Source organism: Nerophis ophidion, linkage group LG10 (assembly GCF_033978795.1).
Source record: "Nerophis ophidion isolate RoL-2023_Sa linkage group LG10, RoL_Noph_v1.0, whole genome shotgun sequence".
NCBI lineage: Eukaryota > Metazoa > Chordata > Actinopteri > Syngnathiformes > Syngnathidae > Nerophis > Nerophis ophidion.
Window position 1 is genome coordinate 45,360,853 of NC_084620.1, and position 20,158 is coordinate 45,381,010.

General features: G+C 40.4%; 1 protein-coding gene across 1 annotated transcript; it reads right to left on the minus strand.

The window, feature by feature from the left end:
• Positions 1-14,168: 14,168 nt before the first annotated feature.
• On the minus strand, positions 14,169-15,712 carry LOC133559913 (E3 SUMO-protein ligase ZBED1-like). Its single transcript, XM_061911910.1, has 2 exons — positions 15,457-15,712; positions 14,169-14,713 (listed from the first exon to the last, which is right to left on the minus strand). Exons 1-2 carry the CDS (start codon positions 15,693-15,695, stop codon positions 14,470-14,472), a joined length of 483 nt encoding a protein of 160 aa, XP_061767894.1. The 5' UTR covers positions 15,696-15,712; the 3' UTR covers positions 14,169-14,469.
• Positions 15,713-20,158: the final 4,446 nt, after the last annotated feature.

Genomic DNA, 20,158 nt, shown 5'->3' on the forward strand with positions numbered 1-20,158 from the left:
TGTCCTAAGAAGATATCAGACCAGCATTCCACATCCAAAGTAGCCTACTCAATCACATAGCACATCACAGACACATCAAAAGACATTAAAGAAATTAAAAGAGCAGAGCTGATGCAACCAGCCATTTCTACATACAGCCACAAAAGTTAAAAAAAAAATATATATCCACCGTGGTGGCCTCTGTGGTGTTCCACGCCATTGTCTGCTGGGGTGGGGGGAGCATGGCCAGAGACAGGAGCAGACCCAACAAAGCAACCAAGAGAGACGCCCACCAACTCTCGGCAAGTGTCCAGTCTGCATGGATGAGCGAGGATTCGTACAAGGAGACAGGTGCGATACAGTGGGGCAAAAAAGTATTTAGTCAGCCACTGATTGTGCAAGTTCTCCCACTTAAAATGATGACAGAGGTCTGTAATTTACATCATAGGTACATTTCAACTGTGAGAGACAGAATGTGGAATCCAGGAATTCACATTGTAGGAATTAAAAAAAATGTATTTGTAAATTATGGTGGAAAATAGTATTTGGTCAACCATTCAAAGCTCTCACAGCTGGAAGGAGGTTTTGGCTCAAAATCTCACGATACATGGCCCCATTCATTCTTTCCTTAACACGGATCAATCGTCCTGTCCCCTTAGCAGAAAAACATCCCCAAAACATGATGTTTCCACCCCCATGCTTCACAGTAGTTATGGTGTTCTTGGGATGCAACGGATGATTGATCCGTGTTAAGGAAAGAATGAATGGGGCCATGTATCGTGACATTTTGAGCCAAAACCTCCTTCCATCAGTGAGAGCTTTGAATGGTTGACCAAATACTTATTTTCCACCATAATTTACAAATAAATTCTTTAAAATTCCTACAATGTGATTTCCTGGATTTTTTTTCACATTCTGTCTCTCACAGTTGAAGTGTACCTATGATGAAAATTACAGACCTCTGTCATCATTTTAAGTGGGAGAACTTGCACAATCGGTGGCTGACTAAATACTTTTTTGCCCCACTGTACCTGCTCATTCAGCCAAGACACTGAGAAGCTTGTCCGTCCCGGCGCTGTGCAGTCCTGTCTCTTCATCCGCATCTCCTCCAGTCTCACCGAATGGACTCTGGGGTGGCAGAGACCCAGCAGCTGGTCTCCATGGCCAAAAAGCTCCCAGAAGGCAGATTCAAACGTTCACAAAAAAGCACTGCACAAGTCACCAAAGTGCTACTCCTTGTCACACAGTACCAAAGGGTCCCGAACCAAAAGGCAAAGAAAAACCCCACATGAAAACAAGAGGGGGACATCAGGAACACAAAATGATGAAACAAGAGCACAGAGCCCCTTGTAAAAAAAATTAATTAAAATTATATCCAGCGCCCCCCGCAACCTCAAAGGTTAAAAGCAGTGGGAAATGGATGGATGTACAAACCCCGTTTCCACATGAGTTGGGAAATTGTGTTAGATGTAAATATAAACGGAATACAATGATTTGCAAATTATTTTCAACCCACATTCAGTTGAATATGCTACAAAGACAAGATATTTGACGTTGAAAATGGTAAACATTTTTTTTTTTGCACATAATCATTAACTTTAGAATTTGATGCCAGCAACACGTGACAAAGAAGTTGGGAAACGTGGCAATAAATACTGATAAAGTTGAGGAACAAACACTTGTTTGGAACATCCCACAGATGTGCAGGCTAATTGGGAACAGGTGGGTGCCATGATTGGGTATAAAAACTGCTTCCCAAAGAATGCTCAGTCTTTCAGAAAAAAGGATGGGGCGAGGTACACCCCTTTGTCCACAACTGCGTGAGCAAATAGTCAAACAGTTTAAAGGCCTACTGAAACCCACAACTACTGACCACGCAGTCCGATAGTTTATATATCAATGAGGAAATATTAACATTGCAACACATGCCAATACGGCCGGTTTAGTTGACTAAATAGCAATTTTAAATTTCGCCCGAACTACCCTGCTGAAAGCGTCGCGGTACGATGACGCTGTGGAAAGGGGCGTGGTCCACGCGTTCCCTGCGGGCAGGGTGTGTGCAGCGATCGACCATGAAGCAGCTGACAGGTGAGTGGATAATCTCAGCTGGAACGAGTTATCTAATCACCTGTTCCTTTATTAGCGGCACGGGAGACCTTGAGAGGAGAGGGAGAACGCGGAAGCCACGCGGAGGAGGACAAGCCTTTTCCACTCCGGAAGGTTTATACCAGGGGTCCCCAATCTTTTTGAAACCAAGAGCTACTTCTTGGTTACTGATTAATGCGAAGGGCTACCAGTTTGATACGCACTTAAATAAATTGCCAGAAATAATTTGCTTAATTTACCTTTAACTCTATGTTATTGTTGATAATTAGTGATATTCATCTTTGTGGGAACACTGATCATCTTAATGATATATATAGAAACAGATAAATGTTGAAGAAAAAAAGGGGTATTTCTGTCTGTCATTATGTCGTACATTTTATTTCTTTCTACATAAGGTTTTTTGCAGAGAATAAATGATGAAAAAAATCTTAGTTGAACGGTTTAAAAGAGGAGAAAAAATGACAATTATCTTCAATTTCGACTCTTAAAAATTCAAAATTCAACCGAAAAAAAAGAAGAGAAAAACTAGCTAATTTGAATAGTTTTGAAAAAATTTAAAAAAGAATTTATGGAACTTCATTAGTAATTTTTCCTGATTAAGATTATTTTTTTAGAATTTTGATGACTAGGTTAAAATCCAATCTACGCTTTGTTGGAATATATAACAAATTGGAGCAAGCTATATTTCTAACAAAGACAAATCATTATTTCTTCAAGATTTTCCAGAACAAACATTTTAAAAGAAATTCAAAAGTTTTTGAAATAAGATTTAAATTTGATTCTGCAGATTTTTTAGATTTGCCAGAATAATTTGTTTGAATTTTATTCATAATAAGTTTGAAGAAATATTTCACAAATATTCATAGTCGAAAAAACAGAAGCTAAAATTAAGAATTAAATTAAAATGTATTTATTATTCTTTACAATAAAACAAATACATTTACTTGAAAATTCATTTAAAGTCTCAGGAAAGAAGAGGGAGGAATTTAAAAGGTAAAAAGGTATATGTGTTTAAAAATCCTAAAATCATTTTTAAGGTTGTATTTTTTCTTTAAAATTGTCTTTCTAAAAGTTATAAGAAGCAGAGTAAGAAAAATAAATTAATTTATTTAACAAGTGAAGACCAAGTCTTTATAGTCGGTATAGCTCGGTTGGTAGAGCGGCCGTGCCAGCAACTTGAGGGATGCAGGTTCGATCCCCGCTTCAGCCATCCTAGTCACTGCCGTTGTGTCCTTGGGTAAGACACTTTACCCACCTGCTCCCAGTGCCACCCACACTGGTTTAAATGTTACATAGATATTGGGTTTCACTATGTAAAGCGCTTTGAGTCACTAGAGAAAAAGCGCTATATAAAAAATATATAATATAAGTCTTTGACATATTTTCTTGGATTTTCAAATTCTATTTGAGTTTTGTCTCTCTTAGAATTAAAAACGTCGAGCAAAGCGAGACCAGCTTGCTAGTAAATAAATGCAATTTAAAAAATAGAGGCAGCTCACTGGTAAGTGCTGCTATTTGAGCTATTTTCAGAACAGGCCAGCAGGCTACTCATCTGGTCCTTACAGGCTACCTGGTGCCCGCGGGCACCGCATTGGTGACCCCTGATCTATACCAATTGGTAACACTTCCGTTCGGCTTGTTCGGTGCGCCTGCTACGTTCCAGTGTCTCATGGACCGAGTGCTGCGACCCCATGCGGCATACGCGGCTGCCTATCTGGATGACGTCATCATCCAGAGTGGCAGCTGGGAACATCACATGCGGCGGGTGGGGGCGGTGCTCGAGTCCCTAAGGCGGGGGGGGGGGCTCACCGCCAACCCGGCAAAGTGCGCCGTTGGCCGGAGGGAAGTACAGTACCTGGGGTACCACTTGGGTGGTGGGACAGCTGCGGCCCCAAGTGGACAAAACGGCGGGCATTGCGGCTTGTCTACCTCCCAAGACGAAAAAAGAGGTGAGACAGTTTTTGGGACTGGCGGGCTATTACCGCCGGTTCGTTCCTCAGTTCGCGGACTGGACCAGCCCACTGACTGAGCTCACCCGAAAGGGTGCTCCAGAACTGGTCCAGTGGACGGAGCAGTGCCAGCGGGCGTTTGAGAAGGTGAAAACAGCACTCTGTGAGGAGCCGGTACTGCACATGCCAAACTTTAACAACCCTTTCTGTCTGCAGGCGGACGCGCCGGGCCGGGGACTGGGGGCGGTGCTGTCGCAGCGGGTGGGAGGCGTCGACCGCCCCGTACTTTACATCAGCCGGAAGCTCTCAGACTGGGAGGCGAGGTACAGCACAGTGGAGAGGGAGTGCCTCGCCATCCGGTGGGCGGTCGGGGCCCTCCGCTACTACCTGCTGGGGCGCGCCTTCAGTCTCTGCTCAGACCACAAACCGCTACAATGGCTCCACCACATGAAGGACGCCAATGCATGGATCACCCGTTGGTACCTTGCATTACAACACTACAACCTCCGAGTGGTCCACAGCCAGGGCGCGCAGATGGCCGTGGCCGACTTCCTCTCTCGCCTAGGGGGGGAGTGGGCGCGGCCAGATGGGTGTCCGGCCTGAGTCTGGCGGTGGAGGCATGTGGCACGGGGTGTGGTCCACACGTTCCCTGCGGGCGGTGTGTGTGCAGCGATCCGCCATGAAGCAGCTGACAGGTGAGTGGTAAATCTCAGCTGGAACGAGTTATCTAATCACCTGTTCCTTTATTAGCGGCACGGGAGACCTTGAGAGGAGAGGGAGAACGCGGAAGACACGCGGAAGACACGCGGAGGAGGACGAGCGGCTGAATAGCCGACTGCATGGGTGGAGCGAAAAGTGACACTGGTTGATTGCGAGTACGGGCTGAAAAAGCCATCACTATATGTGTGTGTAACAAGATTAAAACATTGTAAACGCTGCCTGGAGTGTGCTGCCATTCCTGATCCAGAAGAACCCAAGCAAGAGCATTTATACAGACGCGTAGATGACGCGTGCGTGTGACGTCACGGATTGTAGCGGACATTTTGTTCCAGCACCGATCCCAGCTATAAGTTGTCTGCTTTAATCGCATAATTACACAGTATTCTGGACATCTGTGTTGCTGAATCTTTTGCAATTTATTCAATGAATAATGAGGCGTCAAAGAAGAAAGATTTAGGTGGGAAGCGGTGTATTGCGGCCGCCTTTTAACACAAACACAGTCGGTGTTTCCTTGTTTACATTCCCGAAAGATGACGGTGAAGCATTACTATGGAACAGAGGGGTCTAGCGAACATGGTTCCCTACCACATGTCAACCGGCAGGTTTCGGTGAGAAAATGGTGGTAATAAGTCGGCTTTTACCGTAGACATGAGCGGAGAGCTTGCGTCGTTCCTCCTGCAGCTGTGGACTCTCTTGCCTCCTCCCACTGGCCGCCCCCGACCGTCGGATGCTTACACCGTGGAGGAGGGGGAAAAAAAAATATCTCAGCCCGGCTGCCTTCGCCTCGTCGAGAAACGTGGCTTCCCTCGGAGACGCTGCCGGTCACCACACCCGTGGCCACACCCCTCCGACTTACAGGTACGACCATATAATCTCATTAAAACACTAGTAACACAATAAGCAGATAAGGGATTTTCCAGAATTATCCTAGTAAATGTGTCTAATAACATCTGAATCGCTCCCACTGCCCTCGTCTTTTTTTTTTCTAGTCCTTCACTCTCACTTTCCTCATCCACGAATCTTTCATCCTTGCTCAAATTAATGGGGAAATCGTCGCTTTCTTGGTCCGAATCGCTCTCGCTGCTGGTGGCCATGATTGTAAACAATGTGAGGAGCTCCACAACCCGTGACGTCACACGCACATCGTCTACTACTTGCCGTACAGGCAAGGCTTTTTTATTAGTGACCAAAAGTTGCAAATTTTATCGTTGATGTTCTCACTAAATCCTTTCAGCAAAAATATGGCAATATCGCGAAATGATCAAGTATGACACATACAATGGACCTGCTATCCCCGTTTGAATAAGAAAATCTCATTTCAGTAGGCGTTTCTCAAAGTGCATTTGCAAGAAATTTAGAGATTTCAACATCTACAGTCCATAATATCATCAAAAGGTTCAGAGAATCTGGAGAAATCACTCCACGTAAGCGGCATGGCCGGAAACCATAACTGAATGACCGTGACCTTCGATCCCTCAGACGGCACTGTATAAAAAACCGACATCAATCTCTAAAGGACATCACCACATGGGCTCAGGAACACTTCAGAAAACCACTGTCACTAAATACAGTTTGTCGCTACATCTGTAAGTGCAAGTTAAACCTCTACTATGCAAAGCGAAAGACATTTATCAACAACATCCAGAAACGCGGCTGGCTTCTCTGGGCCCGAGATCATCTAAGATGGACTGATGCAAAGTGAAAAAGTGTTCTGTGGTCTGACGAGTCCAAAATTTCAAATTGTTTTTGGAAGTATTCAACATTGTGTCATCTGGACCAAAGGGGAAGCGAACCATCAACACTGTTATCGACGCAAAGTTAAAAAGCCAGCATCTGTGATGGTATGGGGGTGTATTAGTGCCCAAGGCATGGGTAACTTACACATCTGTGAAGGCACCATTAATGCTGAAAGATACATCCGGCTTTCGGAACAACATATGCTGCCATCTAAGCGCCGTCTTTTTCATGGACGCCCCTGCTTCTTTCAGCAAGACAATGCCAAGCAAAGAGTGCGGGTACTTTCCTGGCCCGCCTGCAGTCCAGACCTGTCTCCCATCGAAAATGTGTGGCGCATTATGAAGCGTAAAATACGACAGCAGAGACCCCGGACTGTTGAACGACTGAAGCTCTACATAAAACAAGAATGTGAAACAATTCCTCTTTCAAAGCTTCAACAATTAGTTTCCTCAGTTCCCAAACGTTTATTGAGTGTTGTTAAAAGAAAAGGTGATTTAACACAGTGGTGAACATGCCCTTTCCCAACTACTTTGGCATGTGTTGCAGCCATGAAATTCTAAGTTAATTATTATTTCCCAAAAAAAAACAAAGTTTATGAGTTTGAACATCAAATATCTTGTCTTTGTAGTGCATTCAACTGAATATGGGTTGAAATGGATTTGCAAATCATTCTATTCCGTTTATATTTACATCCAACACAATTTCCCAACTCGGGCTTCACGGTGGCAGAGAGGTTAGTGCGTTGACTCACAGTACGAAGGTCCTGAGTAGTCAGGGTTCAATCCCGGGCTCGGGATCTTTCTGTGTGGAGTTTGCATGTCCTCCCCATGAATGCCTGGGTTCCCTCCGGATACTCCGACTTCCTCCCACCTCCAAAGACATGCACCTGGGGATAGGTTGATTGACTTGCGCATTTTGCTAATTTAATGACAAATATAATCAAATCAAATCTTTAATGGATTAAATATAGACAACAGCGCACATACTACTTAGTATGGTAATTGATTGCTACTGTTTTCACTCCACGTAACAATGAGCACATGGCTAATTAATATGGTAATTTATTCACGTGTGGATGAGACTTTGGTTGAGAGAGAGAGAGAGGGAAAGAGAGAGAGAGGGAAAGAGAGAGAGAGAGAGAGAGAGAGAGAGAGAAAGGATGTGAATCACTGCTGAGGTAGGTAACGTTAGCCAACAACAATTTGTCAATTACATTATTTTGATTTTGATTTGACTCAAACTGTAACTCCTAGATGGATTTAAGAAAGTTATTCGCCCGCAGCAGAGAAGAAGCAGCGAGGAATGAGAGCTGTAAGTGAAGTCCTAGCTAGCTAGGCAACATCATTGTCTTAAGTTCATGCTAAGTTAGCTAACGTTATTCCTTGTATCAAGACAAACATATTCATTTGCTGTTCGAGCTGTCGGAGGAATTTCCAATAAACATGAAACATAATGTTGGTTATTGTCTGCTGGTTCTGCATCAATGATGATTTGGAGTGAGCATGTGTGATTTGAGTGCTCCGCAAATGGTTTATCTTCGGGAAGAAAAACATTTTTCCATATCATCAAGTCGTGAGCCAAATTTTTAAATCATTCAAGTTTATTTCACAGAAAAATAGCACAGTAGACTTGTCTTGTTAATCGGTGTGACTTTGACTAAAATAATCTTGTTTTGTCACCAGAAAAATGGCTACAGCTAAAGCATCTGGTTTTGTTTCCAGAAAAAATAGTAACATTTCTGTATTTGTTTTCAGAAAGATGGGTGAAAATATCGGGTTTTGTTGCCCCATTTAGATTTTTAAAAATATATATTTCCATGTCTGTCCTGAGTTCTCCGCCAACTTGTTAGTCGGTTTGCCTTTTGCTAAAATACTCACTAATAGTCACTAGAAAAATGGCTAAAAATATCTGGTTTTGTTGCCACAATTTGATTTTTTTCTCCCTAAACTTATTTTTTTTCATGCACACATCTGACTGTGACTCACTGAAAATGACACACAATCCACTTCTATGTCACGACCCCCCAGTTGGGAACCACTGGTCAACTGTATAACAGTTACTGTAATATTTCCGTGTCTGTCCAGAATGATTGACCACTTTGCAAAAATGAAAACAAGACGTTACAGTTTACTTCACAGAAAATGATTCCCTGAACAGACACACAACAGTTGTTCATTTATTATACTACTGTGGCTTTATTGTTTTGTGTATATTTTATAGTTTTGTGTATCTGAAATAGGATTAGCCACATTGCCATAAATGGAAATTAAATAATATAAAAGAACCCAGAGATGTAGGGGTGCTTTATTTTTTGTTTTACTTTTGTAGATGTTAAATTTGCAGATGATTACTGCAATAAATATTTCAAAAAGATTCATTGCTCTTCCTTTTTGCTTTTAGGTGTAGCAGTTCAGAAGTCTGAAGTAAAAAAGTGCACAAGCAGGTCAAATGCATTAGTTAATTTCAGGTGGTTAGTCAAAGATCCATACAACATAATCTGATATGATTTCATAGTTTAAAGCACAATTAATGTATTTTTTATGATAAATAAGTGCTAAAGATGTTTTTGCTTGCGCGCTTTGCACACTCACATGAATTATTTGTGCCCCAGGTGTGCCCCAGTACAGTATTAGGTCTAGTGACGTCCCTGGGATGTACACTGTATGGTGATGAATCTAATAAACATTTCATTTGATTTGACATTAAATTTGCAAAATGCGGTTGCGCATTTTGCAAATTGCGCGCCATTGGTATTGTGCTTACAACACTAAATTGGCCCTAGTGTATGAATGTGAGTGTGAATGTTGTCTGTCTATCTGTGTTGGCCCTGCAATGAGCTGGCGACTTGTCCAGGGTGTACCCCGCCTTTCGCCCGATTGTAGCTGAGATAGGCACCAGCGCCCCTGTGACCCCAAAGGGAATAAGCAGTAAAAAATGGATGGATGGACAATTTCCCAACTCATATGGAAACAGGGTTTGTTTACATGTAGCCGAGCTAAATTGTATTTTATTTTAATTTTGGTAATTTATTCACATCAGTTCTTGTTGTGAACTTAATTGTAAATAGGTTTCACTCTATTATTTTGCATTACATACCTTATTGTTTCCCTGGGGGTGATTTGGCGTCGCATCTGTGTGGCCAGCTTCAGTGAACACTGACGCTCGGAGCTGGTAAGTCATGTTTAAGGCTCTCCCTCTATTTGTTTTATAAACTTTTTAATTGTCGCTTTTAAAGTATTTTATAAGAATGCACTCTGTCTTGTGAGGTGCTGTTAAGCATGCGGGTTAAATTCCCCGACTTTCTGTGAAATTGTTGTAAAAACCGGACTTTTATTCGCTAAATGCTATATGCTAGCGGCAGTTATTACAGGGTTTCCTGGTTTCCTTTTTAATATTTAGCGCTTAAATCTCTGGAGCAGGGGTAGGGAACCTATGGTTCAAAAACAGGGGTCACCAACGCGGTGCCCGCGGGCACCAGGTAGCCCGTAAGGTGCAGATTAGTAGCCCGCTGGCCTGTTCTAAAAATAATTCAAATAGCAGCACTTACCAGTGAGCTGCCTCTATTTTTTAAAATTTTATTTATTTACTAGCAAGCTGGTTCCGCTTTGCTCAACATTTTTACTTCTAAGAGAGACAAAACTCAAATAAAATTAGAAAATCCAAGAAAATATTTTAAAGACTCGGTCTTCACTTGTTTAAATAAATTCATTATTTTTTTTACTTTGCTTCTTATAACTTTCAGAAAGACGATTTGAGAGAAAAAAATACAACCTTAAAAATGTTTTTAGGATTTTTAAACACATATACATTTTTACATTTTAAATTCCTTACACTTCTTTCCTGACAATTTAAATCAATGTTCAAGTATTTTTTTTTTTACATTGTTAAGAATAATAAATACATTTTAATTTAATTCTTCATTTTAGCTTCTGTTTTTTTGACGAAGAATATTTGTGAAATATTTCTTCAAACATATTATGATTAAAATTTAGAAAAAATATTCTGGCAAATCTAGAAAACCTGTAGAATCAAATTTAAATCTTATTTCAAAGTCTTTTGAATTTCTTTTAAAATTTTTGTTCTGGAAAATTTAGAAGAAATAATGATTTGTCTTTGTTAGAAATATAGCTTGGTCCAATTTTTTATACATTCTAACAAAGTGCAGATTGGATTTTAACCTAATTAAAACATGTCATCAAAATTCTAAAATTAATCCCAATCAGAAAAAATTACTAATGATGCTCCATAAATTTATTTTTAAATAAAAAAAAAAAGATTCGAATTTACCTAGTTTTTGTCTTCATTTTTTGGGTTGAATTTTGAATTTTAAAGAGTCAAAATTGAAAATAAACTATGTTTCAAAATTAAATTTTTATTTTTTTCGTGTTTTCTCCTCTTTTAAACCATTCAATTAAGTGTTTTTTTTTTTTTTAATCATTTTTTCTCTACAAAAAATCTTCTGTAAAAGGAAAAAAAAAGTACGACGGAATGACGGACAGAAATACCCTTTTTTTAAATATTTTTTTATTAAAGGTAAATTGAGCAAATTGGCTATTTCTGGCAATTTATTTAAGTGTGTATCAAACTGGTAGCCCTTCGCATTTATCAGTACCCTAAAAGTAGCTCTTGGCTTCAAAAAGGTAAAAAGAGGTATGTGTTTAAAAATCCTAAAATAATTTTCAAGGTTGTATTTTTTTCCTAAAATTGTCTTTCTGAAAGTTATAAGAAACAAAGTAAAAAAACAAATGAATTTATTTAAACAAGTGAAGACCAAGTCTTTAAAATGTTTTCTCGGATTTTCAAATTCAATTTGAGTTTTGTCTCTCTTTTTTTTTTTGTCCTGTCCAGCTTCTCAGGCAAATCATATAGTTGATATAGATGCCCATATCGGCTGTTCAGATTTACTATACAAAAGAGAAGTGTAGGATACTTCTCTTGTTGCCTTATTTGAATTTGACTTTATTAAATGTATTTATTTATATTATCATTTGGTGCAGCCGGGCCAGAGCAGGAGGGGATAGAAAGAGAAAAAGAGGTTTGTCTCTCTTAGAATTAAAAATGTCGAAAAAAGTCTGACCAGCTTGCTAGTAAATAAATACAATTTTAAAAATAGAGGCAGCTCACTGGTAAGTGCTGCTATTTGGGCTATTTTTAGAACAGGCCAGCGGGCTACTCATCTGGTCCTTACGGGCTACCTGGTGCCTGCGGGCACCGCGTTAGTGACCCCTTCTCTACATCAACTTCAGATCTATTCCTCATTTCAAAATGTTGTAGTTTTTTTCCATCCATCCATACGTTTTCTACAGCTTATTCCCCTTTGGAATCGCGGGGGGCGCTGGTGCCTATCTCAGCTACAATCGGTCGGAAGGCAGTGTACACCCTGGACAAGTCGCCACCTCATCACAGGGCCAACACAGATAGACAGACAACATTCACACTCACATTCACACACTAGGGCCAATTTTCGTGTTGCCAATCAACCTATCCCCAGGTTCATGTTTTTGGAAGTGGGAGGAAGCCGGAGTACCCGGAGGGAACCCATGCATTCACGGGGAGGACATGCAAACTCCACACAGAAAGATCCCGAGCCCGGGATTGAACCCTGACTACTCAGGACCTTCGTATTGTGAGGCAGATGCACTAACCCCTCTGCCACCATGAAGCCCGTAGTTTTTTTTTTAATGTTGTTTTTTTGTTTGTTTGTTTTCCTCCCGGCTCTGCGATAAGGTGGCGACTTTTTTTGTAGCTGAGATAGGCGCCAGTGCCCACCGCGACCCCAAAAGGGAATAAGCGGTAGAAAATGGATGGATGGATGGATGTTTTCCACCCTTTTTTGTTAAACAAAACTATGTTTTCTTACGGCAAACAGAAAGTACGCAAAATCTTCCACCAAAAATATTTTTCAAAGTGGAATATTTGATGTGACGTAATAGGGGTTGGGGTGGGAGGGTAGGGGGTAGCATCCGGAAGAGTCAGTGTTGCAAGGGGTTCTGGGTACTTCTTCTGTTGTGTTTATGTTGTGTTATGGTGTGTGTTGTGTTTGTGGGTTTGTTTATGTGTTTAGATCGGATGCTAAGTTTAAGTAAAACTGAGTTGAGGATCAGCAGTCTAAAACCGAAGTGTCTCTTTAAGAGAGGCGTGTACCGTTAACCCAGCTGATCGGCGTTAGGACTGTTAAATGGCGTAGCAGTTCATTCAGTCTGTACTCACGCTCAACCCGGTGCGCAGCCACTTGGTAAGTTCCCGTTTGCCTTGCTTTATGTTGTACGCTGTCACCATGCTCACCTGTATTGTGTTGTGTCCGCTGCTTTTTAAACTCCGCTATAGCGCTCTCGTAGATCCGGGCGCTTAGATAAATGTTTGTTTATCGCAGCACCTGTCTTAGCGTAGGTATCGCTACTTCCTGGTTTGCCATGGGGCATTTTGGGAGTTGTAGTGATTTACTAAATGCATTTTACAGAGGCTTGTAAATGGTAAATATTATGTTTGATAGATGAAACGTGCTCATGAAATATATAACCTTATTTGAATTTTATTGTATATGATCAACAGGAGTTTATAAATGGTTGATATTTATTATAGATATTTATTAGTATTATTATTATTATTTATTATTAAGGGCATTGATTTTGGTACGAAAGTGTTGCACTGAATTCCTCCTTTCAGATTGAGCAAAACTAACCAACTAAGAACCAACCACCAAATAATAACAACTACTGCTGTTGTTCTCCTGCTTGGAAAATAAATAAACGAAAAATATACAAACTGGAAATCTTGAGTAATAATCGGTGCACACTTGGTTGCCCTTTCCGTGGGGAAAACGGAACAGTGCGGATGTTCTCCCGAAATGTGTTCGTCATTCTTGTTTGGTGTGGGTTCACAGTGTGGCACATATTTGTAAGAGTGTTAAAGTTGTTTACACGGCCACTCTCAGTGTGACCTGTATGATTGTTGACTAAGTATGCCTTGATTGACAAGCAATCTACTAATTCGCTTTTACGCTGTCTCTGCACCACCCTCACGACTGTTGCTGCGTGCGCACCCTGTCACATTTGTTTTTTTTAACCCAACTTAAAATTGTACGTACATTGAAAATACACGCAACCATGACACAAAACGCCGGACATTTGAGGCATTTAAAAGACCCCGCCCGGACACACCGGACAGTCCCACAAAAGAGGACATGTCCGGGGAAAAGAGGATGTATGGTCAGTCTAACTAAAACAGTATCAATAGGTCTTGGCTTTACGGACCACAACTTATTTGCAATAAGGAGGAAGACCAAGCTCTCCAAAGCTCCTAGTGTGACTATACATAAAAGGTCTTATAAATATTTTAATGAGGTGAAATTTAAAGATGATGTGAAACATGTTAACTGGAAAACTGCGTGTCTTGAGGAGGATCCTGAAGCTGCTTTGAGCACAATCATGAAGAGATTTTTGCAGATTGCAGATAAGCATGTTCCTGTCAGGAAAACAACTGTAGGAAAAATGGCGCCCCCTGGTTAGGGAATGAGATCAAAGCACTTATGAAGCAACTAGGGCTGCAACTAACGATTCATTTGATAATCGATTAATCTGTCGATTATTATTTTGATTAATCGATTAATAATCGGATAAAAGAGACAGACTTTCAAATACTTTATTTAAAAAAAATGCATACTGACACCATGTCCTTTTGACTTGCTAAATAAAATAATGCAAGTATCACAAAAATGTTTTTTTGTATAAAGTGCACCATTGTCCTGCACAATAGCAATAATTTTGCTTAGGGGAATTTCAAACCTGGCTATTACCTATTCCAACCATTCTGCAATGTTGGATACTGAAAGTCTTTCCTTTAGTGGCATGGTCGTAAGGCAGATTGACTTCATGTTCCATTTGTCTCCAATGTAATGGCATGTATTGCCAAGAAAGGCTACTTTTGTCCACACATCAGTAGTGAGAGCAATTTTGCTCTGGGTGCCTTTTATGTCAGTCTACACTGCATGGTATTTCTGCTCGTACTTCCTCTCCATCAGTTTGGTAAAATGGGTCCTCGAGGGAAGAGTTAAACCAGGGTTGAGGATGTGAATTATTTGTCTAAAACCTTCATCCTCCACAATTGATAGTGGCCTCATGTCAGTTAGCAACATATTCAGGATAGCATCAGTCAATGCAGCCGCGTGCTTTGGTGTGCACACCTTCCTTTCTACCAAGTCGCTAATGCTGGCTTGTTTCTTTCTGAAATGAGAGAAACCATATAATGAATGTACATAGTAGCATCATTTACATGTAACTCAATATATACCCAGTTGATTTTATTAATAATTTCTGACGTGAAAGACATACGCCACCACATTGAAAAAAAAACAGCTAAATTAAATAAATGGACATTGGGGATGCAGCATACACCAATAATAACACAGAAATGTAACTCATCAGATCAGAACTGGATCAGATATTATACACGTTTCTGTTGTGAATAACAAAGGATTCATTTTAGGCTGCCTGTGAATAATAGCATGAAATATTCCATCATCTTCGTAACGTTTAGTTATACTAAAGCGTCACTCAAATCTAAATATATTTATATAACTTTATCGGGTACGGCTACATTGATCCATTATGAAACCAACCTGAGATATTTCTGTTCGTTACGTTTATTTCCAAATTGGTAACCGTGCGTTTTCTCTCTCAAAACGGAGTCCAATGTGCTGGAGACACATTATCAGCCCCGCGTTGCAACAAAGACATAACGTTAACGTTACTCACAAAAAAGATAAACTTATGAATGGCTGTTGCCACTCATTACAACACAGAAAATGAAGACGTCGCACTATACAAAACGTTCCTAACACTCTGAAAGTTAATACACAACAGTTGCTGCTGCGCTTCCTGAAAAAATTCTCCTCGTTAACAAATTATTAAAAACACGGACACAACGGATCAATGTACTCGGACTATGGACTGAAAAAGTTACGTACCGTGAGTTTTCTTCATGCGTGGATAAAACATGCTTCCTCTTCAGGTGCTCCCGCAGCGATGTAGTACTTCCATGCCACGCGAGGTCCATGCTGCACATTTTGCAGGAAACTGTCTTCTTTGCAGTGTTTAAAGTGAAGTATTCCCACACTTTTGACAACTTAGGTCGTACACTTTTCTCCAATGCAGCATTAACCTCCAGATGTTTCTGTGCCAAACTATCGATACTGTTTTCCGCCATTTTTCCAATGTTTCCAAGCAAATGAGACTGCGTGGTCACGTGAGTTGCACATGACACATCATTAGCTGGCTTACTGACACCTCATGAGACGTAGCCTCAGCGCCGCCCTGGCGCTGTTTTGTACTGTTTTTGTACTTATTTTGATTATTGTTTCTCAGCTGTTTGTAAATGTTGCAGTTTATAAAAAAAGGTTTAGGGAGATAAAACAAACAAAAAAAAACAAAACAAAAAAATAAAAATAATATATATATATATATATATATATATATATATATATATATATATATATATATATATACCGTATTTCCTTGAATAGCCGCCGGGCATGTAATAAGCGCCTGCCTTGAATTACTGCCGGGTAAAACTCGCTCCCCAAATCCATAAGCGCATGCTTACTTTTACTGCCAGGTCAAATTCGTCACGTCACAAGTGACGCTTCGCTTCCTCTGCCGTCATTTTCAAAATGGCGGGGTAGTTTTTTTTTGCTTTTACTATGTGTAGACCCGGGGTCTTGTTCCAGAGCCATACAGAACACACTGGTGGTTGTGATATAGAACAATTTTAACACTCTTACTAATATGCGCCACACTCTGTGAACCCTAACCAAACAAGAATAATAAACACATTTCTGGAGAACATTGGCTCTGTAACACATTATAAACGCAACATAAAAATTACCCATAATTCCAATGCATCCATGACTCTTGGCTATATTATACACCCGCTCCCCACCCCCTCTCCGTGCGTCGGTTGAGGTGGGCGGGGTTGGGGGCACGTGTATAATATAGCCAAGAGTCATGGATGCATTGGAATTCTGGGTAATTCTTATGTTGCATTTATAATGTGTTATAGAGCCAATTTTCTCCAGAAATGTGTTTGTTATTCTTGTTTGGTTAGGGTTCACAGAGTGTGGCGCATATTAGTAAGAGTGTTAAAGTTGTTTATATCACGAGCATCAGTGTAAACGGTATGGCTGTTGACCAAGTATGCATTGCAATCTCGATTGAGAAGCAGCAAAATGAGTGTGTCCTACCAGCACGCAGTTAGCATGGTGTAAATGTGGGCGCAATGACATGTTGTAGAACAGTGGTCCCCAACCACTAGGCCGCGGCAGCAGAAGAATTTAGTTTTTTTTTTTTTTTTTTTTTAAATCACACTCAATTTTTTACTGCATGCCATTGGTAAGCGCAGGGGAGAGAAGAGGTTTTAAAATTATTAGCGCCTGCTTACTTTTACTGCATGCCTTGAATAAGCGCAGGAGTGAGAAGAGGTTTTAAATTAATTAGCGCCCCTATGCTATTCGAGGAAATACGGTATATTAAAAAAAAAGAGCCTCACCATGCGCATTGCATACAGCCAACGAATCGATGACTAAATTAATCGCCAACTATTTTTATAATCGATTTCAATCGATTAGTTGTTGCAGCCTTAGAAGCAACGTAACCAAGCTAAAAAGTTGGCGGACTCTTCTGGTCTACTTTCTGATGAGATGATCTATCGTAAATTAAGAAATCGTGTAACTAAAATAAATAGAGGTAGTAAAAAGGTATAGCATCAGACAAAGATCTATGACTTTAGACATGATGGAAAACATTAGTTTTAAATTTAAATCAAATAATGGGAAGATCAGTATCATGTAAAACAAATTTGTTTATAGAAGTTGATGGACAATGAAAATTGCCACATTGTTTAAAAATTACTTCACAAACAAGGTGGAAAATCCGAAGAGTAAATAAGACGCCTTCTAATGGCTCCTCCTCATGCACAATAATTGAAAATCATATAATGAAGGGTAAAAGCTGCAGGTTCGATTTTGTACCAGTTAGTAGTTCTGATATTGAAAAATTGTTGTCATCACTGCCATCTGATATACCTGCTAACATCCATCCATTTTCTACCGCTTATTCCCTTTTGGGGTCGCCTATCTCAGCTACAATCGGGCGGAAGGCGGGGTACACCCTGGACAAGTCGCCACCTCATCGCAGGGCCAACACAGATAGACAGACAACATTCACACTCACATTCACACACTAGGGCCCATTTAGTGTTGCCAATCAACCTATCCCCAGGTGCATGTCTTTGGAAGTGGGAGGAAGCCGGAGTACCCGGAGGGAACCCACGCATTCACGGGGAGAACATGCAAACTCCACACAGAAAGATCCCGAGCCTGGATTTGAACCCAGGACTGCAGGACCTTCGTATTGTGAGGCAGACGCACTAACCCCTCTGCCACCGTGAAGCCCCACCTGCTAACATGCTGGATGGCAAATTGTTAAGAATTGCGGCATGCCATGTATCAACTCCGATTTGTCATATATTATAAGTCATTAAGATATGAAGTCTCTTCTGAAGTTTGGAAGGAGGCCAAGGTCATCTCTCTACCCAAAGACAAAAATACTTATTTTTCTGATAAAAACAGTAGACCAATAAGCATACTTCCTGTTCTTAGTAAATTGATGGAAAAAGTTGTTTTCAAACAAATTCAAGATTTCTTTACCTACAACAAACTGTTGTCATTTTCCCAGCATGCTTACAGGCAAGGTCACTGAACATCTACTGCTCTAACTCAACTCACAGATGACTGGCTGTCAAAATAGATGTCAAGAAGATGGTTGGTACTGTCCTGATTGACTTTAATGCGCCATTTGATGTTATAGATCACGACATAATGACCTCCAAACTGAGAAAATATGGTTTTAATAGTATGTCACTTTCTTGGATGTTGAGCTATCTATCAGGAAGAGCACAGAGAGTGTGTTTTAATGGTAGCCTATCTAAACACAAGTACAATTACTGCGGCGTGCCTCAAGGAAGCTGCTTAGGTTCTTTACTCTTTTTTACTAATGATCTTCCCTGTCTTACCACAAACACCAATATGGTTACATATGCAGATGACACAACTCTACAGTACTGCCTATTCCTGAAATCAGTGGTTCTCAACCTTTTTTCAGAGATTTACCCCCTGTGAACATGTTTTAAATTCAAGTACCCCCTAATCAGAACAAAGCATTTTTGGTTGAAAAAAAGAGATAAAGAAGTAAAATACAGCACTATGTCATCAGTTTCTGATTTATTCAATTGCATAACAGTGCAAAATATTGTTCATTTGTCATGGTCTTTCAAAGCGCTTTGAGTACCTTGAAGGTAGAAAAGCGCTATACAAGTACAACCCATATTTCTTGAACTATTTGGAAAAAAAGATATAAAAATAACTAAAAACTTGTTGAAAAATAAACAAGTGATTCAATTATAGATAAAGATTTCTACACATAGAAGTACTGTATTTCCTTGAAATGCCGCTGGGGCGCGAATTAATTTAAAACCTCTTCTCACTCCTGCGCTTACCAAAGGCATGCGGTAAAAGTAAGCATGCGCTAATTATTTTAAAATTTCTTCTCACTCTGGCATTTACCAAAGGTATGCAGTAAAAATTTGAGTGTGATGTAAGCTTGGACCTTAAATCCTACTGAATAGCTCTTAATCTTCTTCCCTTTATGCGATTTCAAATTACCGGTATTGAAATCAGCCTCCTCCATTTTGAAAATGATGACAGGGGAAGTGTCACTCGTGACGTCACGAGTATGACCAGGCGGTAATGCTAAGCATGCGCTAATTATTTTGGGAAGCGAGTTTGACCCGGCAGTAATTCAAGGCAGGCGCAAGTCAAGAAAAATACGGTAATCATCAACTTAAAGTGCCCTCTTTGGAGATTGTAATAAAAATCCATCTGGATTTGTGAACTTAATTCTAAACATTTCTTCACAAAAAAAGAAATCTTTAACATCAATATTTATGGAACATGTCCACAAAAAAATCTAGCTGTCAACACTGAATATTGCATTGTTGCATTTCTTTTCACAGTTTCTGAACTTACATTCATATTTTATTGAAGTATTATTCAATAAATATATTTATAAAGGATTTTTGAATTCTTGCTATTTTGAGAATATTTAAAAAAAATATGAAGTACCCCTTGGCATACCTTCAAGTACTCCCAGGGGTACGCGTACCCCCATTCGAGAACCACTGCCTCAAATGACCTAGAAAATAACTTAAATCAGGACCTGATGAGAGAATCACGCTGGGTAAATGATAGTCAACTAGAAGAAGGTTGAGAGCATTCTTTTTGGATCCAGGCCTGTGCTTGTTGATGACCCTCAGCTTCATGTTTCAATGTCAGATATACCTATTGAGCAGGTTAAAAAAGCAAAACTGCTTGGTTTGCGATTAGACAGTCAACCGTCATGGTCCGCTCATCCATCCATCCATCCATCTTCTTCCGCTTATCTGAGGTCGGGTCGCGGGGGCAGCAGCCTAAGCAGGGGAGCCCCGACTTCCATCTCCCCAGCCACTTTGTCCAGCTCTTCCCGGTTTATCCCGAGGCGTTTCCAGGCCACCCGGGAGACATAGTCTTCCCAACGTGTCCTGGGTCTTTCCCGGTCTCTACCGGTCGGACGTGCCCG

Coding starts and splice junctions, on each gene's coding strand:
- LOC133559913 (XM_061911910.1), bottom strand. CDS start 15,695: ATGGCGGAAAACAGTATCGATAGTTTGGCACAGAAACATCTGGAGGTT. Junction 14,714..15,456: donor ACGCATGAAGAAAACTCACG/GTACGTAACTTT, acceptor CTCTCATTTCAG/AAAGAAACAAGCCAGCATTA.